Below are 23,458 nucleotides of genomic sequence, written 5' to 3' on the forward strand. Positions count from 1 at the left end.
GGCTCAATGGATTAAGTGAAGTCCCATAGACTGAAAGGTCCCGGTTCAATTCTCCCTCAGGGCACATGCCCAGGTTGTGGATCAAATCCCCAGTGGAGGGCATGCAGGAAGCAGCCAATCGATGTTCTCTTGCATCGATGTTTCCGTCTCTCTTCCTCACCCTTCCTCTCTCTAAAAATAAATAAATAAAAATAAATAAATAAAAATAAAAACATATTTTAAAATTATTCAGATTCATCATCTATTTCTCTAGTCATTCATGAAGTATCTAATCACCCATTAACCCTAACTACTGTTTTTATTTAATTTTTTTTTCATTTCTGAAAGTTCTATGTTATTCTTTTTCAAGTATGCTTGATTAATTTTATAGCATTTTATATTTTAATCCTCCTTTTAAAGCAAATATTTTAAAAGTGTTAAACACAGCCATTTTACTGTGATAAATCCATATTTAAAAGTGTGCTGGTTTCATTCAGTTATTCAGTTTACCAAATGGTGCTCATTCATGTTGTTCTGTTTCCTTGTGTGTTTGCAATTTTGACAATGAGTTCCCATTGGGAATGTCACCTGCAAGTATTCTTTAAGACCTGGCTTGATAGTGGATAGCATGTTTTGAATTCATTTTTTTCCAAGTTCCTGAGGACACTGACAACCTGGGACATCTTTAAACAAACATACCACCAAGTAGCCTTTTTGAACCACCTAGATGACATGACTTCAATCTGTAAATGGTTGTGTACTGATCCATTAAGAATTGTTGGGAATGCCTCTTTTCCCATAAAGCTAATGTCAAGTTTTAAGATAGATAATTTTCCTTTCAATTTTTTTCCAATTAGTCTTTTAATTAAGAATTTAGCCCATTGATGTTCTGTGCCAGGACAATCATCTATTAGACCCCTACCTTGAGTAGCAATGCCTCCTGCCACTCTCTGCCTTCAACCTTAACACCCTGTGAAAACTGGATTTCAAGTTCACTTAAATTTGACAAATATCTTAGGATGGTAGCTCCACTTACCTGTCAGAATTCTCATTTCCATTAGTTTTTTACTTCTGAGGGAAGCTGGATCAAAGTGTATCTTTTTCCACAATACCAGAAACAGACCAATAGTATGTTTCCTTATTACCTCATTAAAAATTCAAGAATTAGTTGGAATTGCATACAATGCCTATGTCTGAAGACAACATTAAGACTCTTTTTTTTTTTTTTTATCCTCACCAGAGGATATTTTTCCATTTTTTGTTCAGAGAGAGTGGGAGGGAGAGAGAGGAAGAGAGAGAGAGAGAAACATCAACGTGAAGGGACACATCGAGTGGCTGCCACCCGCACGACCAACCAGGACCGGGGACAAACTGCAACCGAGGTACGTGCCCTTAGCGGGAACCGAACCCGGGTCTCTCTGTACCACAGGCCGACTCTCCAACCGCTGAGCCAAACCGGCCAGGGCACATTAAGACTCTTGTGTTTATTTAACTAATATTCTTGCTCACGCACCATTTTCAACTTGCATTGTTTCCACTTCAATTGCATTTGAATCCACAGGAACCCCTCAAAAAAATCTTCTACATAAAGTCTGTGACCCCAACGGCACCATGATACATTTTTTTTTTATTCTCCTGAAAAGGAAATGAAATAACACTCCATTTCTTGTGACCTCCCAGAAGACAGAGAATACATAATGTCATCAAATTCCCTGTTAAGTCTTTCTTTTTGTTTGTTTTTTAGTTTCCTTACCTTTGAAATTACATTTGCTTGCAATTTGTGTTTCTATAAAATAATAGAGACAAACAAGGATCTCAGTGTCCTAAATGAGGTAAGAAATTTGTGTTTGGATGTCACTATATGTCTACAATTTCTGCTCTAGGAAAAGTAATGAAGGGAGTCGGAACATCTGCATCTTGACTGGTAGCTCTTTCTGGCAGTGGAGACAAAGAACCGGGACTTAGAAGAAAAAGAAAAAGAAAAAAAAGAACAGGATAGAGAGACTAAGCCTACCTAAGTTTATATACATAGGTGTTTCTGTGTATTTACTTCAGTTTTAGAGCAACTAAAAACACCTTAAATCTGTATGGCTGAGCAATGTTGAATTGGCCAGTTAACCATGTTCCTTTTCAAGATAAAAAGAAATTCAATAAATGGATAACTATTCCAACATGTTGTGACTCTTACTTTCTTATTTTCCCATAACAAAATAAGAAGGCATCTATAGCTGTTATTTAACATTTACAGAGCACCTACCAGATGTTAGGCACTTTGCATGCATCATAGACTTTAATCCTTCTTCTTGTAACCCTTTATTGTCTCCCATTTTGAAAATGAGAAAATTATGGTATAAAAAAAACTAAAAAATGTGTCCAAGTTTACTCATATGTTAAATAGAGATACTGTAATTTAAACTAATCCAGGTAAAATCTCTGATTCCTCTAGTATAATTTATAACAGGAAAAAAATCTAGCAAAAGTTTAGTCATTTTTAAACCAAAAATTGGAACATCATTCAAGGAGTGTTAAGAAAATAGGAATAATTTCATAATTCAAATTTGAGGAGCAGTTTTAATTGTCTATCCCTAAACAAGGAAGCTTAAGGATCTTAATAAATTAGTGAAAGCAGAAATAAAGCTAATGTTTTAGAGGCTATATGTGCCCATACGTGTATATCCAAGTTGTATATATGTAAAAAATAATCACTACCTATAGAAAACATGTCTTTGATTAAGAAAAGAATGCTTTAAAACAAGCTTTGCCATTACAAAAGTAGGTAAATTTATTCACGGACAACATGATAGTGAAAAATGTATTAAGTCATTTTATTCCTTTCAATAGTTTCCCATTCTAAAAGATTTCCTTCTAACCCAGAGACCATTGTTATATAATAAAAGTATTAGTCACGATAGTTCATTCATGTATTATTAATTAAAGAAAAAAGTATAGTCAGTTGATATAATTCTTCTAAAGTTATGATAACAAAATTGTGTGTTTTTATTAAATTTCTTTAAAAAGATACAGTAGGGCACAATGGAAATACAATAAAATAACACTCAGACCGAATTTTCATGCTTGAATCCCTCAATAAATACCTCTAGTAAATTGTGAATAGGCAGCTAAAAACCATATTTAATTTACTTTGCTGATTGGCATTTTATTACCATCCTACCCTAAAGAGCTCTTGTATAAATTTAAATGGAATTAAATAAAGCTTGAATAAACCTATAGTGTCATTTAAAGGATCTTTATTCTAATGCAATCAGGAAAGAACGTCTCAAAGAGCCCTCAAAACTCTGAACCAACTGGCCATTCATTTATTCTCTGACTCTTGCTGCCTCTTTCATTTCTGTCCTGTGATACAGGCAGAAAGAAATGTTAATTTTCATGTATAAATGAAACTATAGTGCTTTAATCTTCTAGAATAGTATTGAGATAGACATGCTTACTAACCAGTTGATTACCTAGTATTGTGTACATGGAAAGATTTTATTTTAAATAGTGAAAACTTTTTCATATAAATATCTAGCATCAATTTCCAATGCACATACTAAAAATTAAAATTCTCAATATAGAAACAAATGGTATATAGACTAATACATATTTCCAAACAACAGCAAGCAAACTCCCCACTTCAGTATCTTCAAAAGCTGCCTTAAAGAGTTTGTCCAAAGCAGGATTTCTTAACCTCAGCGCTATTGACTTTTGGGCAGGATACATCTTTGTTGTGGAAGCTGTCCTGTGCATTGTAGGATGTGTAGTAGCATCTATGCTCTGTACCACCTGGACACCAATATCAATTCCTCCCTATACTCTCAACTTCCCCTACACTGTGCCTACCAAAAATGTCTCTAGGCATTGAAATATCCCCTTGGGAGTAACATCACCACAGGTGAAAAGAATTAGGTCAAGATGAATGAATGCATAATTAAAAACACTCTAGTTGGTCTTAGATTATCAAGTTTTAGATAATCTTTCTATAATTTTATGTTATCATTTAAATCTGTTAAAATAGTTTTAAAGCTTTTGAAAAATTACAGTAGATTACAGGCTGCATTAGCTAGAGATAATATCTGCTCTAGAGTTTTGACACATGGTAAGCACTCAAATAACAAGTGTTACATGAATTGATGAATGGCTGAATGAATAAATTCTCAATAAGAGAATGAGATAGCCGTCTTGTGTAAACCCAGGTAGGATTAGTCATGACCTAGCTAACCACTTTAGAACTGTACAGTAACAAGCCCACTTAGGAATCGGGGCCAGGACTGTGGAGAACAGCACAAATTTCAGGTGTGGGTAGGAAATTATCTGCTAAGCAGCCATTGCTTCATTTAAGGCTCATCCTGTAGAACCATGAAGTCGGAGGTCATCCAAAATATATAACATAGTGCCCTAAAGGAATTTTGCAGCCAAGATGACATCCTCAGGTTCAAGTGGATGGGCAGGTAGGCAGCTGATACTTTGGAAGTTGGTTAACCAGTAGTGGCACACCAGTCACCATTCTGAGACACAAGGTTAAGACTTTAATTCCTGGGGGTGACTGACAAGAACAAAGCTGAGAATTTCTCATGCCAGGTTATTAGACAACAGTGAAAGGAATTTAAACATAAGAATGACTGTGATTCATTTATCAGAGTTGAAGCCCTGGGTGGGCCCATAATCTTCCCTCTTACTGCATGAGTAGATAATTCTTAGTGGTTTGTATGTTGATGGGCAATATTTTAAAGCATTGGATTGCAATTATATTAATACATATTATATGTTTATGTAACACTTACTAAGCTATTCACATGCACACACAATCATAATTTTATAGTTAAAAGAGTCAAATGCTGAAAATTATTTTGGAACACAAATATTATTCTGAGTAAATGTGCTCTTACAGTATACCACAAGAAAAAAGAAATGACAATTCAAAGAATTTGTTAGACACTTATAACAGAAAAAAAGTCATCACAGAGATCCAAAATCTCAGTTCTGTCCATTCAAGGGCTTTGTGGTGACCGCAGACCTTCCTGCCCTGGGAATACCCTGACAATGCATTATACAAACAGCACCAGGGTGCTCCTAACTGCTGCCTAAGAAACAGCACAGACTATTCCAGGGAGGTCAAGGAAGTTTCTACTACTGCAAATATGCCCATCTGTCACAGTCCAAGGACTCACAATCTGGGATCCATAAACCCCAGGTTTTATGAATTGCTTCAGAGTGTCTGTGAACCCTAGGAATTGTATGCAAAATTATGGGTATGTTTTTCACACATTTTCTAAGGCTTTTACCCAATTCTCAAACCTTTGTCATCCAGAAAAGCATCAGAATCATAAATTCAAAGATATTCTACAGTGATGAAATCAACACATCAGCAGACATCTAAAATATCACATTTATTTTAGAGTGAAAGAATTAAACACCTATTACCATTTGAATATTGCTGTTAGAAGTATAATGATATTCAAAGCTATATATCTTAAGGTTTGCCTTGTTGAATTATATTTAGTAGCCTTTAATAAAGTATTGTTAATTAATAAATGAATACATAGCTTAATATATTTAAGATATGGTTGCTTTCATTGCTTTTAACTTTCACACATAGTTCACCTGAAAGCTATCATCTGCAAAATTTCAAGTTTCATTTCTGGGTTATCTCAAGGTTTATCCATAAACCTTATTTTTTTTTACAAGTTCATATTTCTATAATTTTATGTGCCCACTAAATTTCAGTTAAATGTTAACAAGTACAGAAACTAATGTTTTAGAAAATGAATCAGCTTCTTTTTTTTTTTTCAAATTGCATGCTAAATCACAAATTGAACCCCAGGTAAATCTTGACATGCATGAACGTTAGCAGCAGTGGTGATCACTCTGCATCAGAGCTATGCTAAGGTCCTGGCATGAGCTGCTTCATTTCAGCCTCACAAAAGCCCTGTGATAAGGGTATTATCATCCCCACTTTAAACATGAAAGAAATGAAGACTTAGGGAAATTCAGTAACTCAGCCAGGAACCTGGATCCCACAGCTTATATGTTTTATCTGACTCCAAATCCTGGGCACTTTAAAAGCAATTTATTGGTATTTATTGCTCCACTTTCCATTCTCATCATGAAAACAATATTGGGTCTGGTGGCTTCCAATTTCTTCCTCATTTTTAATCTTCCCAGTCACATCACAAAATGTCTTCTTCTTTAAAACAACTTTAATTGTGTCCCTCTTTCCCTCAATATGCTGCCATCTCACATAGAAAGTAACAAGCAAAAACAAAACCAAAATCTTTGAAAAGATGCCAAATAACACTCCTTCTATTTCATTGACCTTATCAAAGCTTCACACCGTAGTAGCAAAAAACAACAACAAAATAATGGAACAACTTGGCTGTGATCCCACATTCCCTCTCTCAGGACACTTGCCTCTCCTACAGATGGACTCTTTTTGTCCTGGAGGATATGATAACTTTCTCAGCCTTCATTACAAATAAAATATAAAATAAAATAAAATAAAACAAAACAAGTGCACTGATTATCCAATATGCCTCTTCCTTCCTTCCAGGTAAAACTAAACATGAGACGAGTATATTTATTAAATTCCCCTCTTTTGAAAAGATTAGATATAAAAATGAGAGCTTTTATTTAAAATGCTATAAAAGAGCTGAGAAGCTGTCCAAGTTGTTTCAGACTCACCACAGACAGTGAAATGCTGTCAGTTGGGACTGCAGCTCGGATGCCCACATGCCGGCTGAGCTGCAGGGCCCGTGAGAGCGGCTCTCATGACCACTTGGGTCTCACATGAGTCAGCACTGCATTTGGTTAGAACCTTCCTCAGATCCAAAGCCTCTGCTTGCTGCTACCTCTCTCCTACCCTTCAGAATCATTATCTCCACTCCCTCCCCTGATTTTTATTTCTATAATTCTGCAAGAGAAGACAGAACAGAAACAACAACTTCTTCAAATAACCTCTGATCAAATCAAAAATCCTTATCTCATTTGATTTCTTTCCAGCATTTCCCTGTTAAAGTTTCTTTTTTGGCTGCTGTGGCAATGATCCTCAGTGGTTACTCAGCTTCCTCTATTCCAGTCTCTTCCCCTTCTTTTTCCTTCTCCCATACCCTAAATGCTCATGGGTGCCAGGTGTGGGTCCTCAGGCCACTTTCTTTGTCGGTAAATCTCCATGATTTCCCTGATAATCTGATCCCAACCTATTACTTTCATCACGTTTATAGTTCTCAAATTTTGATTGCTAGCTCCTCCTTGAGTTGCAGAACCATATAGCCAATGGACATTTCCACTGGGCTGTCCCAGCAGGTGCCCCAAACTCCGTATCAAATAGAAGTCAGCATCTTCCCCTTCTCCAGGGGGCCTCCGGGATGGTCTTTCCTAGTTCAGTGAACAATACTACAACCCGCCCAAGATACTGCTGTCTGAAAACTGAAGGTTGGGCTTCACATTTGTTCATGGATTGGTAGCCATCACTCACGTCCAACATAGACCCTTCATCTTTGAATCTCCAGTTTGGAGTAGTGTGTTCCACACACAGGTGCTCAAACTTTTTTTTTTCTCTTTAAACTGGACTAATATCAAGTGCTTTTCTGAAAGTGGAAATAGGAACATGTAATTTTTTGCTTAATATTCTTTAGTGGCTCCCTATTCAGTTCATGATAAAATCCAAAGTTCTTGCTGAGAACCTTCGCCATGGAGTCCTTGCCTTACTGTCTCCTCCTTACAGTCCCGACTACCTTCAAAAACTCTCTGGGCTCCAGTGGAATCCAACTGTTTCTCACTCTCAAAGAATGATCACCTCTCAAGACTTCACATTTTCTCAAATGTTTTTTCTTTGAATATCTTCCCTTGTGTTTTCACCAAAGTCCATTTATTCCTCAAGGACGAGATCAGCTATTGGTCCCTTCAGGAAACCCTCCGTGGCTTCCCATAACATCCCGTGTGAACTTCTGTGAACTCATCCCCACGTTATAATTACTTGCCCATTTACCTATGCCGCGACTGGTCCATGAGCATGATAAGAATCAGGACTATTTTTCATCTCTGCACCCACACCAGCTAGCATCACACCTGATGATGAATGATCACTCGTCGAAGAGCTGAAAAGGTTTGGGGAGATGCATGAGATTCATAAAGAATGCTCTCTTAATTTCTCTTTGGGAAAAAAATAAAAAAAAAGGTAAAATGTCAGTACCACTAGAGGGCACAGAATTATAACAGAATTTCCCACTACATCAGCTCAAAGATGTTTTCTTTCTGTATCAACCTCTTCACACAGCTTCTAAATATATGAATCTTAAAAATATCAAATAACTGTATTTAAACTACTTCCAGAAAGAAGCGTTTAAGTAGTGGGCTGAAATAAAGAGATCAACGCTGTCCTAACACATCAGAAGACATGAAATCAGCTATAGCCAAGCACAATAAACAGGGTTTTTATGACTATAACTGAAGGTGTGTTAGAAAAAAGATCAAAATGTAATTTCAGTAAACTGATACTATAAGATTTGTGACTATTTTATAATGTTCAATACAAAAAAAAAAAAAAGACCTATGAAGGGAAACCCTTACTTTGTCAAAAAAAAATGAAGAGGAATATTGAGGCTATTTCTGTCTTTAGAATAAAACCCCAAAGCCTACTTCAAAACAACAAATAGAAACTTTCTAAGAGTTTTTTTTTGTAATGAGAAACTGTCAAGATTACTAATATACAATAATAGGTAAGCATTTTATTTCAAAAGTTAACACAATTTAGTAGTTTAAAATATTTTTTGTCTGTGTTTGTTTTTGTTGGCTTTGTTTTCTTTATTTTTATTTTGGACACCATTACAGATGTCCCCATTCCCCCCACCCCCACCCCCCGCATTAAATACCATAAGTTTGAATACTGGCTCAAATACTTACTAGTTTTGAAACATTATTAACTTGTCCACAGCTCAGTTTCTTCTTCTGTAAATTGGATAATAATGCAATATCTATCTTATGGGACTATGGTCAGAATCAAGTGAAATAATTCTTATCAACCACAGTGCCTAAAGCACAGTAATAAAAAAAAAAAAAAAAAAGCTAAAATTTGCTATTATTTTGCTTTGATAAGGGTGATCAGCATATTATTAATTCTTAAGTAAATCAATTTTGATAGTTGCTGGAATGAAAATGGTAAGAACTTTGGGCCCTTTCCTCCCTATTTATTTGCTCTTTTACCAGTCCCTCTTCACATCTACATACACTCACACGACACTCTTTCTGCATCCTTGAGGCCAAGGCTGTTCTGAAAGGGCCATGTCTCATTCCCTGTGTGGGACAGGGCTAGGATCCCTACTGTGTTAGAACCTTCATGTAGTCTGTCCAGGCTCAAATGATCTCTGATGTTACCCTGGGTTCTCCAATTAATTTCTGCTTGTTGGAGAAACATTTTGAGAAACTTAGCATCATATCTCTTACAGATAAGAATTCTTGATTGATTAAAATGGTACTGGGGTACACAATGCTGATATGTTTTAAATAATAAGAGTAGGTAAATGTGTTTACTGAACCAACGGTTATAATAAGTGCAAATGCAATTACGGTTGCTATGATTATTGGTTTGGTTATCATTTGAAAGAGGAAGAAATAAAGCTGAGAAAATGGGTAACATAGTTTAAAGGGCTTTCTATGCCACAGCAAGAAGACTTCCTTCTACCTCTAGGCCTACAGGCAAACAAGAGGCTCAGGCAAGTAACTGAACAGCAGCCAACAATGGATTTCTATTTCTTCATCAGTAAATTCCCTTTGTGTCCTAAGGTTTTAGAAATCTATTTATCATTACCACTCTGGTCGGCCCAGGAGTGTCACAATGGCTCAGGGTACAGTCATAGCACTAACAAGTGGCATTTATATTTCTCACTAGTTGATCAGAACTTCAAACATGACTTGATGGGAGAGTATGTTGAGGTGGTAGGGCTGGGGTTAATGGGAGGATGGGGAGGCACAAGGAAGAAGAAAAGGGGGAGGGCATTTTGTGAAACCAGTTCAGATCCAGCTATTCTGCCTTAAAAGTCTTCCTGGGCATCTCTAGCTCTTGTATAGAAATTTCAATATTACTATTTTAGAGTACCTTGAGAAGAAAAATATAATGGGATAAAAACACACTAAAATAAAATATTTGAAGTAAATATTTTCAGTTGAATCTATCTCCATGTAGACATCAGAGAGTAGGAGTTTCCATGATCAAGTTTCAGGCAGGCACCTTACAATGTGTAGAGAATGAGTGGTTAAAGGCAAATCCTTCTCCAACACATGGGGAGGGCCAAACAACTCACATCTCTACACCAGCAATAAACTTTTGCCTCTGAAAAAGGTGTTGGCTTTTAACTTGTATGCCTCTTTATAGTGCTCTATTGTAATTATTTATGCACAGAATATACACTATATGGTTTTACTCTTTGCCCAATATGCCCATCCTCTTTTCTGATATTTAGGTTTTAATATTTCAGCAAAAAGAATGAAAGGCAGTTTCCTAGCAACATATGTATTCAAAAACACAACAGAATAAGCTTAATCACAATACTTTGCCCACCTCCCCAGTTAAGTCCTGCCTTTTGGGGGAATTTAGCAGGTAGTAAAGGAAGTGAGGTACATACAAAGAATCTGATAGGGCCCTGCTGGCTCAGTAATTGAACATTGACCAGGCATTATGAGGTCACCGGTTAGATTCCAGGTTAGATTCCCGGTCAGGGCACATGCCCAGGTTGTGGGCCCAATCCCCAGAATTTGATAGGAGAGGCTATGCAACCTCACTTGGCCTTCCATCTAGAACAGGCAAGGGCAGGATGGTTAAGTCTTGCAGATAAATGCTGCTCTTAGAACAGTAGTAGTAAGAGACATAGAAATAAAGCCACGTGTATTTTAATACAGATTTCTATTGCAGATGCGAACCACTGGGTGGAAGTCATACTGAACTAGAAGGCAAGATGGCTGGGTTCCTACTAACCCACATACTAACTACCTGTGAACGTTGGGGTGGGTCTCCTTCCCTAGGTTCTCTTTCTAACTGGAGGTTACTCTAAGAAGAGATGATCCCAAAGGTCCTTCCCAACTCTAAACCGCTACTGATCATCAGATCTGATTTTTTATGTTTAATGGCATTTGTTTAATCAACATCACGGTTTCACTAATATTATTGCTGCACCCCCAGTAAGGCATCACTGGGTAATTAAGCAGCTGGCTTTCTTCTGGGGAAAGATCCATGTCCCGCCTTCCAGTGACTTCCTGCCTGCCCACCAGGCCCAACAGCAGGAGTGAGATGGAAGTGGTCTGATTTAGCAGCAGCGGTGGTCAAAGTTTGCAAGAAAAACCTCTTGGTTGAGAGGAAATGGTTTTCATTTTCCTGCCTACAGAAAAGCCAAGGTTTTCAAGTTTAAAGAGTGCACGCGAGTCATTTTAAGTCTCTAGATCGTTCTCCCTGAAAGTCCCTGTACAGAAACTCCGCAGGGAGTCTAAATATAGCAACAGCAAACTCCCCCCAGCTTGAAGCCCCGGCCCTCGCGCGCAGCCCTAGGATTGGAGAGCTTGCTCCAGGGCGCTCTCTGCATCTGCCTGGAATAGCAGGGAACCAAGCAATCTCTCTTGCACCTCCACAGAGCGTGGGTGTGAAGTGTAATAGGGGAAAGCGAGAGTAACTCTGGGTATTGGTGCTTGGCGCTCAGTCATGTGGCACTTCTGCCAGCTGCATGGAGAGGCTCTGGGGCTAGTGCCCGCCATGGGCAGTCTTCCGGGGAAAAGAGGGAGAGAAAGCAGGGTCCTGCCAGTGGCCAGGAGCCGGCAAGAGGGCTTCACGAAAGTAATAGCCGTAACAATAAAAAGTAAACATAAAGCATTTAAATGGAACTGCTGCCAGAGGCAGAAAGGAGCTGTCGCTGGCGTGGGTGTGTGTACAGGACAGAGTTGGGAGAATATCTATCTCAGGGGCGGAGACAGCTGAAATAAGACTTTTGCCTTAGCACTGCCTGGGTTTTAGGCTTCTGGAAGGAATAAGGCACACAGGGTCACTACCTTGCAGCTATGTGCTGTGGTTTTGTGGTAGACGCTTAGTTCTTCCTTCAGTTTAACTTGGTGATCGTTTTCGTTCATTCTGGGGAGGTCTGCTCTGTTAGAAATTCTCAAGCCTGGTTTCCTTTCAATTTCCCCACGCTGACTGTGATGTGTCACTGCTTATACTTTATAATACAGTGTTAACGCAGGCCAGAGGCCGCAGCCGGTGACACTGTGGCCTCCCTCCTCGCCAAGGGCTTTGGGCTGCCCAAGTGTCGGTGGTGGTGGGAGACCCAGCAAGTTTTAACTCTGGAAACGTCTCTCACGGTACAGCACACAAAGGTGGGGTGGAGACTCGGAGAAACTGGTGTCCTGGGCTCTCCACCCCCCAGGATTTCCCCCAAAGACGCTGGGTCCGCCGCTGCCACTGCTGAGACTTCGCAGTTTTATGACGTTCTCGACTTAAATGGAAATTTCTTGAAGGAGGGAAGCGGGTTTCCCCCCCACACACACTCTTCGCGCCACTGTCAGGGGGAGCCCCCAGGCAGGTCGTTAAACCGTGGAGGGGCCACTTTGGAGTTTTTATGCTCTCCCCATATTCCACCTCCGGGCTGGGAAAGATGGAGAGTTTTACTCGCGGGCTTGCTGACTGAGGCTGGGATGGTAAGACACAGCCTGCAAGCTGGAATGAGCCGCGGGGAGATGCCCGGTCCCCGCCTCGCCGTCTCGGCAGTCATGTCCTGCGGGGCTGCACACTGAAGAGCCGTGCGGGACCCGAGAGCCACTGCCCGGAGCGTCGCCCTGCGCGCCCGCTCTGGGACTGGTTGGTACCTGCACGGCAGGTCAGGGCCGTTCCCGCTCACACACCCCTTGTAGAAGGATGGCAGGACCTGGTGCAGCAGCGTAGCGACGGGAGAGAGCAGCGACCTGCATCTGCAGCTTCTCCTCTGGGCACGAGGCAGACTTAATCTTCCGGACAGCTCCAAAGCCCCAGAGAAAACCAAACCAAACTCGCTCTTCGGAAAGGGGCTTTCGAGCCCCGACCCCTCCGAGGGAGGGGGACAGACGCAGCCTGGGCGTGGAAAGTGGAAAGAGAGAAGAAAGGGGGAGCCTGGGGCTGGGTGTGCGCGCGTGGGAGCGCGCCTCTGAGCGACCCGCACTACACGTTCCAGCCCTGGGGCACTTCGGAAGGAGGAGTGGTAGCCACGGGAATCAGAGGGAACAAGAGAAACCCTCTCAAAGTGACGCCCCAAACAGGTCCGGATTGAGAATTCGAAGCTAAAGGCTGCTAGAAATTGGGACTCCTCTTCCTCCTCCGCACACCCCGCTCCACCCCAGCCCCTAAGCCCCTGCGGTTTGCCGGCTTCTTGCTTCTCCGCCCCCGACTCAGAGGTCGAGGGCCGGAGGGACCCAGGTCCGCTGCGGCTTCCTCCTTGAAACCCGCCAGCGCGCATGAGGCCGCTGCCCCCGCCGCAGGCACTGGCGCCCCCCTCGCGGTGCCCGTGGTGATGCCATGCCCCGCCACCACGCGGGAGGAGAGGAGGGCGGCGCCGCCGGGCTCTGGGTGAAGAGCGGCGCGGCGGCGGCGGCGGCGGGCGGGGGGCGCCTGGGCAGCGGCATGAAGGATGTGGAGTCGGGCCGGGGCAGGGTGCTGCTGAACTCGGCGGCCGCCAGGGGCGACGGCCTGCTGCTGCTGGGCACCCGCGCGGCCGCGCTCGGCGGCGGCGGCGGCAGCGGCGGCGGCGGCCTGAGAGAGAGCCGGCGGGGCAAGCAGGGTGCCCGGATGAGCCTGCTGGGGAAACCGCTCTCGTACACCAGTAGCCAGAGCTGCCGTCGCAACGTCAAGTACCGGAGGGTGCAGAACTACCTGTACAACGTGCTGGAGAGACCCCGCGGCTGGGCATTCATCTACCACGCGTTCGTGTGAGTACCCGCGCCCCACGCGCGCCCCCTGCCACGCCCGCTTCCAGGGGCCAGTGTGCCTGCCCCCTGGGACGCGATCCGCGCCCACGCCCTTGCCCGGCGCGCTCGCGGGCTGACACAGGCGCGTACACACACACACACACACTCGCGCGCACACGTGGTGGCTTTTATTTCTTTGCACGTGTTTATGGTCTTCCTCATAGAGCCTTCCAGCTCCCGCAGCCCCACCTCTCCCAGCTCTCCAAACTGAACCTTCTCTCCGAGCACACCCAATAAGCTGTCCGGCAGCTTTAGGCACCAAAGGCGGGAGCCAGACAGACGTGAGAGCGAAGCTGCGCGGATAATTGGGAGCGATTAGGTCTCGAGACACGTCAACTTCAACCAAGCGGGGCGCCTGGGAGCTGGGAAAAGCAAAGGGAGGGCGTGTGCCCGTGTGAGGCTTGTGAGAGTTTACTGGCGAGGTTAGGAGGTGATGGCGGGGTAAGTGGAGTGGAGAGAGTCCTGGGGGCGGAGCCGGGGAAGCTGCTGTTTGGTGGCAAGAACAGCTCAGTTTTAAGTGCGCCCGGAAACACGCCTAGCCACCACCAACGGAAAATCTGTCAGTGTATGTAGGTAGCCCTTCCTGCCACAGAGGTGGCCAAGGTCTGGAAGAGGCCAGCAGGGCCGAGCGAGGTGATGCTCCGGAGAAAGTGGTAGAGGCCAGGGGGCAGTCTGGGGCGCAGGAGCCCTGGCCAAAGTGCAATAGCAGACGCGCAAGTGGGTTGCCCAGGACAGGGATCAGGCAGTGGGTTAAGTAGGTATTTGTGGCGCTGAGTCAAAGTGTGTGTGTGTGTGTGTGTGTGTGTGTGTGTGTGTGTGTGTGTGTGTGTTAAGCCATCACCATCTAGCAGAGAATTCTTAATGAGAAAATGATTGGAAGCAAATGTTTATTTTTCCCTTAGGCATTTAAAACCTTTCAGTGGCTTTAAAGTTTACTACTGTTTTTCCCACAACGTCCATTCATTCAGTCTCCTGTAGAGTTAGGTTTATCTGGACATTTAAAGGTACTTTTATGCCATTACACCCCTTTAATTCCCCCCCTCTTTTTTTTTTTTTTTTTGTCCTGATTTTTTTGTGTTAAAATAAAATATAAAGATGTCAGCCTTAGGAGACCAGTGGAGAAAGTTGCAGCCACTGATACTTCCTTGTTTCCTAGTAAATGGGTTTTGAACACGTGAACTAGGTTTCTTTTAGAAATGAGGCATGCCATCCAAACATAGCTCTCACCTCGGATGGGGGATTGGCACCGACAGCAAAATTTTTTGAAATAACATGGAAGAAGGGGCTGGTTTTGTAAATAGGTGAACCTGGAATTTGACCACGTCCCTAGGAGTCAGGAAATTGGTGGAGTCTACAATCTGTGGGGCTCTGGTGTCTGGAAAATTTTACAGTCCCAGATTGATGTGAACATGTAGCATTAGGTAAAATATTCCAGCCAACTTTCCATCTTACAATGTACACAAGGAGAACGTTGTGTTGCATTATTATTACATCAAAAGGTATAACTTTTATTATTCACTTATGTAAAATTCACATTGATTTAGATGTGATTACTGTAATATATGATAGACATAGAGAAACACTACTGATACTTTTCATGTTCAACCTTTTCGAGTTGACATACAATTAATCCTATTACCTAATGAGCCTAATAAATTATTTTGACCTGTCAGGATCTACTAAAACATTTAGCAATAATGATCTGTGCTCAATTTGGCAGCAAAATATATACTGTATGGATAATGACTTTTTTTTTTAAAAAAAAGAGTATGCTCAAAATATTCATAGCTTTGAATTTGCATTATGATGCCATTCATGGCATTTAATTTTTGGTAAAGTATGCATTGTGTATTTAGAGAGGGTTAAAGACAAAGTTGGTGCTCACACTTTGTATATCCTATGTGTTGCCCTTGAACCTGAATGAGTGCTTCTTGTAATGCAACATATTTTACCCCAAATAGGTTCACATTTAGCAGAATTTCTAAATTTTGACAAATTATTTTTTCAAGAGGTTCCAGTTTGGATAATTCTCTATTCACTAGGTTTAATCAGTCTGTCGATGTCTTTAGTGGTCGATATGAAATAAATTATGTAGTTTTCAGTATGATATGCTAATGTGAAGCTTTGTATTATACATTTCTGGAGTCTGAAACTATAATGTTTGAGCCATTAGATAGGGGTGCTAGGTCCACATTAACATAAAAAGGGAATGAATAGTATCATTTTCAGGGAGGATTGTGCAACTACAGCCGAACCTGTGGGTCGGCCATCTTTGTCAATTGTTGTTTGTAATTTTAAATGAGCTTTAGAATAGTTGGATTTTATGCATTAAGTTAATAAAGGAAAGTTACTTTGAACTGTGAATCTAACAAGACTATTAAGAATAAAGGACATTATAAGAAAACTATCTCTAGAGGGGTGTAACTAACTCATTCTCTGCCAGCCTGGGAATCCCCAAATCTAACTTTAATAACAGTTTTTGTAGCACATTAAGGTTCTTGCCAAGAACAAGTGCACTGTGATTAATGAGGTACTTCAGGGATGGATTTACTTGGTAGACCCAAGTTTTCATTGCCAAGAAGCAGGAAAAGTGTGTTTAGAGTTCTGTTTCAGGTAAAGAATTTTTTTTGTTAAATATGCAAAAAATCATTATTATAATGGTATTTTAATGGTATAAAATGTGGTGTCAAGTATATATATTCTAGCCTACTGATGAGATAGATAGTTGGCAAGAACAAGAGATGACCTATTTCAAATATTTGCTTCCAATCTTTATAAATTGGTGATGAGAGGGTCTATTTCCTTACTGCTCTTTAGGATTTACCAGATAGCTATGTTTCCTGGTTTCTTGTTTCCTGTCTTTAGCTCTTCTTCAGTTTAATAGACAAGATATTCAAGTATGAGATGACATAGTTCTTTGAATGTTGTTTGTCTATTTTTAATTCCTTCTCTTTTTAGGAAAAGTAGAGAAAAGTAATAGTGGTAGGAGAGGTACACATCATGGGGCTCCCTGTATAAATCTGCATTGGTGCAACAAATGTGGTATTGAGAAATAACATGGGAAACAATATGGCAGATACATGTAATTCATCACTTTGTACAGTGTATCTTTGTCTGGTGTATTACCATAGATTAGAATTTGTAGATATTTTAAACTAGAAATAGTCCAGTCACCCAAGTTAGGAATCTGGAAGTCATCCTTGATGCCTTTGTTTTCCTCATACTTGCTCCTAATGACCATTCAAATGATCATTAAATTCTGTGTATTCACTTTCTAAATATTTTTCAAATCTTTTTCCTTTTCTCCTTTGCTGCTGCTGTTTCTCAAAGTTTCTCTATTAGATTATGTGTAATATCATCCTACTTAATCATCTAGCTTCTGTTCTCAGCATTCCAGCTCTGTTTTAACACCATAATGTTCTCCCTAAAATGCAGATCACATCATGTAATTTCCTTGATTAAAATCTTTCCATGACCATCTACTCATTCATTCATGCATGCATGTATCTGCCAACATGTAAGTGCCTAGTATGTGCTGATTCCTAATTAATAAGACAAAGGCCTCCATTTTCAAGGAGGGAATAACTACACAATGGAATGACTACAAGCTTGTAAACAAATATGAAACAATGTTATCTGTGCTGTTGTTGGTATAAGTACAAAGTCTCAAGGGAAAAGAGAGGGAAGTAGAGATGAAGGCAGAAAGGTAAGCCCAGGTTTCAAAGAGGAAATGAAGAGTGAGCTGTTTTTACAAATGAGTAGTTAATTTTTAGGTGGTAAAAGCAAGGGGAAATGAGCAATCCTGTTAGAGAAAACAGCTTGGGCAAAAAAGTGGAATTGTGAATCAACACAGTAATTCTAATACTGTTAAGTATTTGCAGAATGAAGACAGCTGCAAGAAAGAGAGTAAATTAAAGGCATATACACCTGACCTTAGATGGCCTCAGATCCTGGCCATGAAATCTGGTCTTTATCCTGTAGGCAGTAGTGGTCACTGAGTGGTAATACTCAAAGTAAAGATGTAATCAGATAAAATTTGGGGGAATATCTGTCTTTCATTGATTCAGTAAATGGACCAAAGGGTGCAAAATGGAGTCAGTATGGCCTGGAAAAGATTATTGCAGCTGGCCAAGTTTTCTATTTATTCTTATGTTTATTTAATCCATAAATGCATTCTACAAATTTCTGTTTGACTATCCACTACGTTTCATGGACTGTTCTAGAAAGGTGAGAGATTATTACCTAAAGAACTTAGGCAGTAACTGTGGGGACAAGAAGAGTCTAATTAGAGAAATGTTAAGTAGATAGACTTGGCAAATTCTTTTCACCAGTCTAATATGTAGTGTGAGAGGGATGATTCTGACTTGGGTGATATGGACAATGGAAGTACCCCAAACCAGTATTATATGAGACAAAGGGTGAGGGATACACTTTCAGGGAAATATAATGAGTTTAGATTTGGACTTGATGAGTTTCAGATGTTTGTAAGACATTTAGGTGGAGATTTTAAGTGGTAAAGAATTGTGAACCAGGTACATTCAGTCTCTTTCAACCAGAACCATTTTAGGCAAGTAGAGAGCACTCCAAAAAAATGGAATGAATAAATAAATGAATACATTTACAGATACAGTGCTTAATCTAAATGTCTAGATTAGCTAGTCATATTTGGAAGCCTCTAGCAATTCTGTGGTAGTTAAAGCAATGGGTAGAATGAGTGAGATAGCTCAGAGATGCAGAGTAAGATGTGGGTAAGGTGGAGGACAGAATCTGGGAAATACCAACAAGAAGCAGTGAATGGAAGACTGAGAGTCCACAGAAAATCATGACAGAGCAACCAAAAGGCTGAAGAAAAAGCCAGGAGATCTTATTTTCACAAAAGCAAATGAGGGAGTTTGTAGAATGCTGAGGGTCATAAATGTGATGGAAGGGGACTGAGGATGTTAAGAGTTGGGAAAGTGGAAACAGTAGGGTAAGTTAAACTCCCAATTCCTTGCAACAGTTCACAAGACCCTTCATGACATGGACTCTGCCCATCTTTCTTGCCTCGTCTCTAATTTACACCCTGAGCCTCAGACATACCATTCTGTGTCTCTCTGCCACACCTTTACTTAGTCTGTTCTCTTGGACTCCTCACTTCTTGCACTCTAGCTGTCCAGCTCCTACTGTTTCTTCAAAACACAATAGAAGGATGACTTCCTCTTGGGCACCTCTCCCCACCTGCCAGAATGATCTGGATACCCCTTGTCTCAGGTCCCATGGCACTCTAAGAATTATAATGGTGCTTGTTCCACTGCATTGTCATTGTGTGCTACCTGGTCTGTCTCTCCCACAGGAGGTGAGCTCCCCACACAGAAAATATACTTATCTCTGAATCCCAAACACTCAGCACGATGTGTTATATCTAGTAGATCTTCAGTAAATTCTTGCCTAATGAGGAAGGAAGTAATTTTCCTTGGAAGTTTTCCTTAGAGGAATTTCAGAATGAACCAAAGCTGAAAGAACTACCAAGTCTTTTTTATTTTCTTCGAAGATAGTGATAATTCATTTAAGAGGAAAAAGGTATGGGGCTAGAAGTAGGAAACCAATTTCTTTGCTTCCAACTTTCCCACTAATTTGGTTTGTGACTTGGAATAAGTCATTTCACCCTTTTGAGTCTCCAAAACTTTATCTGTGAAATGGGCACAATAGTGTCAGTGATCCAGCCAAGACGATAGAGAATACTGTGGATTATTTAAATACTATTATAAAGAAAAATAGTATTTGTAATATGAAGTGATCTGATTTTTTAAGCCTAGGACATATGCTAACAGGTTAATGGTGATTTCTTTTGGGTGATAAGATTACTGCTGATTTTTATTTTACTGTTGACAGTACTATAAATGTCCCCCATTCCCCACACCTTTGCTCCCCTCTACCCAGCCCCACCCCAGACCTTCACCACTCTATTGTCTGTATCTTTGGGCTATGCATATATTCATATCAGTTCTTTGGTTAATTATTTCCTGTCTCCCCCACCTCCCTCCCCTCTGAGATCTGTCAGTCTATTTCATGCATCCATGTCTCTGGACCAATTTTGTTTATCAGTTTATTTTGTTCATTATATTCCACATATAAGTGAGATCATGTAATATTTGTGTACCTCTGACTGGCTTATTTAGCTTAACATAACAATTTCCAGATCCATTCATGCTTTTTTATCCACTCATCTACTGATGGACACTGGGGCTATTTCCAGATCTTAGCTATTGTAAATAGAGCTGCTATGAACAGAGGGGTGCATATACTCTTTCTGATTGGTGTTTTCAGGATTCTTAGGATATATTTCTAGAAGTGGAATTATTGGGTCAAACAGCAGTTCCATTTCTAATTTTTTGAGGAAACAACATATTGTTTTTCATAGTGGCTACACCAGTCTGCATTCCCACCAGCAGTGTACTAGAGTCCCCTTTTCTCCACACCCTCACCAAGTACTTGTTGTTTGTTATTTATTGATAGTAGCCATTCTGGCAGATGTGAGGTGACACCTCATTGTAGTTTTAATTTGCATCTCTCTGATGATTTGTGACATTGAACATTTTTTCATATGTCTATTGGCCACTTGTATGTCCTCATTGGAGAGGTGTCTATTCAGGGCCTTTGCTTCCCCCACCCCCCCTTTTTTTTTTAACATTTTCTTAACCTCTGAGCTTCAGGGCCACCTCCTAATTGGTTACTTTAACTTTACTTCCAACTCTTAGAGAGGTCTATGGCACATAGTAGCCAAAGTGATCTTTCTAAAGAGTTAAACAGAACCCATCACTCATCTGCTTGGAGGAGGAACCTGTTGTCATTGCCTGTCTCTACCCAGTTCCTTAAAGTCAGTAACTCTCTCCATCTTGTTCTCTGTGATATCATCAGCACCCAGATTGGTCTGCCACATAGAAGATGCCCCATGCATACAGATTGCTTCACTTACTGATACTCCACAGCTCCAAAATGTACTGTTGGTTTCCTGGTGGAAGATAGAATTTGGCTCTGTTAACCACTCCCTGTGCCAGGGCTCAGTTAGACCTGATGAATAACTTTATTATTTACAAATACATTCTATTCTGAATTAAGTCTATTGAAATTGTTCACATTTAATTTTTACATTTGCATTCCTTAAAAATCACTGGTTTCCTTTCATGTAGAGAGGACTTCTACAAGTTATACTGCTTTATACCCTGCTAACATAAAATGCTCAATGTAGCCTTTAAATCAATCTGTTTCCAGAAATTTAAACTGTGCTATTGTATTTTAGGACCATATTATAATTAAAATGTTGAAAAGTATTAAAATATTAGTATTGGGAATGTGATGGCCTAAAAGAACGAAAACATAAGAAAAGACTATTTCAAAATGAAATGGTCTTAATATATGAAACACTATAAACACAGAAGACAGCCAGCAACTTTTTGATTATTGCTTCTGAAGAAATGGTGCCAGTTTCAATTTTTAATTGCAAATGGCTATTTTGGCAGCTGAAAATGCCAGGAGAGCATGTTTTATCCCAGCTCAGTGGTGTGAAACTACTTCAAGTCCAACTGTTGAACAGCCATAGCTCATACTTATGTTTAATGGTTCGTAGATGTTTCCATTTTAATTTCCTTTTTTTTCAACCATTTACAAGAATTCTATTTGAAGTTTTATTTGGCTGCAACCTGGGAGATAGATTGGCCACACAACTGCATGTTTTAATAATTATTGAAATTTTTTGATGGGTCTCAGAGTTTCAGGTGATCTTTTGATCCTTTTTTATCAGTTCGTCTAAAGAATGAGTTTCCAAAATGTTATTGATGTCATCTGTTTCTAAACTTAAAAATAGTTTGACTTTTTTTATTATACATGTATAATACATGTATCACATATATGTGCACATATGTTCCATACCCCCACAACATATACATACACACACTATGTCCTTCAGCAGAGAATGTATTACTGCAAATATTTACTTTTATCTTGTTTTTTCTCTTCCAAAAGCAAATAAGACATTTGAGTAAAATGCAATTTAAAAATAAAAAGAATCTTAGTTACTCTTGATAATGTGGAGATTATATTATAATTTGAAAGATATTTAAAATTAAGTTTATATGAAAAGATGCACTTTTTACAAACTTAGTCATAGTATTTGTTATTTGCATTTATAGTGCCTGTGAGGTAATTCTAGAATCTCTATTCCTTCTTCAGTCAGTGGAAGGATGACCTTTTATAATGATCATGTTATAATTTCTCTCTTTTAAACAGTCAGTTGAGTTTAATATTTAATTAACAGCCATATGTGTACCAGTTAATGGGCCAGAGGCTGGTGGTTCAAAAAAGGAAATGATGTAGACCTTGACTTCAAAGAAATTCCACTGGGGAAGATGATTAGATTTGAACTCAATGATCAACTTTACCTTTATCAATTTGATGATTATGAGCAAGTTGGTTCCAATACCATCCACTTAATCTGTAAAATAGGAGTAATGGTATTACATCAAGGTATCACTATATATATATATATATATATATATATATATATATATATATATATACTGGTGGCTACTATCAAAAATGTAAAGAAAAATACAAGCAATGTGGTGGAGGCCTGTATTGCTATGTTAAGGTCCAGATTTAGATGATAGGCAGTCTTTGAGGCAGATAGGGTTTTGGCAGGTAATCATGCCATTCAATTTCCATTTTAGATTGCTCACTCTGCCAGCTATGCTATGAATAATGGCAGAAAGGGGACACACTGGATGTAGGAGACCCATTTTGGAACTGTTGTTCCAACTTAGGCAAGGTATAATTAGAACTTAGACTGGGGCAATGGTAGTATAACTAAAGAAAAAATATGGCTACTGAATTGAAATGTATTAATGAATAAGTGAATGTGGAAGATGAGGAAGAGGGACAGATTTGTTATTTACCGATTCCCAGTTTGAGTGGTTGGTTAGATAATGGGGTCATTGGCTGAGATCAAGAATTAAGGTGGGCCCTGGCCGGTTTGGCTCAGCAGTTAGAGCGTCGGCCCGCGGACCAGAGAGTCCCACTAAGGGCATATACCTTGGTTGCAGTTTGTCCCCAGCCCTGGTTGGGGTCATGTGGGTGGTGGCCACTCAATGTGTCTCTCTCACATCGATGTTTCCCTCTCTTTTTCCCTCCCGCTCTATCTGAAGATAAATGTGGAAATGTCCTTGGGTGAGGTTTAAAAAAAAGAAAAAAAAAAAAGAATAAAGGTGGAACAAGTTGATGGCAATGTGAAGATGATAAGATAAATTTAGCTTTGAAGATGCTGAGCTTTCAGTGACTGTGGGACTTCCAACTGTGTATATCCAGCAGCTGTGAAGATTTAAAACACGTTAAAATACAGACAAAATATAACACCACAAGGAGAGTATATAAGTCAAGAGGGCAATAGCTCAAGGATGGAAACCTGGGGAATACCAACATGTAAGGAGTAAGCAGAGAATGAAATAGAATAGATGGCATGATGCGTGGAATCACCAGA

At 40.2% G+C, this 23,458-nt stretch overlaps 1 protein-coding gene across 5 annotated transcripts in view; it reads left to right on the top strand.

Annotated features, from left to right (window-relative positions):
- The first annotated feature begins 13,399 nt into the window (after positions 1-13,399).
- KCNQ5 (potassium voltage-gated channel subfamily Q member 5) overlaps positions 13,400-23,458 on the top strand; it is a 541,294-nt gene continuing 531,235 nt past the window's right edge. For 3 of the 5 annotated variants that reach the window (XM_036248153.1, XM_036248149.1, XM_036248150.1), the window contains exon 1: positions 13,499-13,908. In XM_036248153.1, coding sequence (XP_036104046.1) covers positions 13,499-13,908 — 410 coding nt within the window. Of the gene's footprint in view, positions 13,909-23,458 lie in introns of all 5 variants that reach the window. The other 2 variants (XM_036248151.1, XM_036248152.1) reach the window with 2 other exon arrangements.

This window comes from Molossus molossus, unplaced genomic scaffold (assembly GCF_014108415.1).
Source record: "Molossus molossus isolate mMolMol1 unplaced genomic scaffold, mMolMol1.p scaffold_m16_p_8, whole genome shotgun sequence".
In the NCBI taxonomy this organism is placed as follows: Eukaryota; Metazoa; Chordata; class Mammalia; order Chiroptera; family Molossidae; genus Molossus; species Molossus molossus.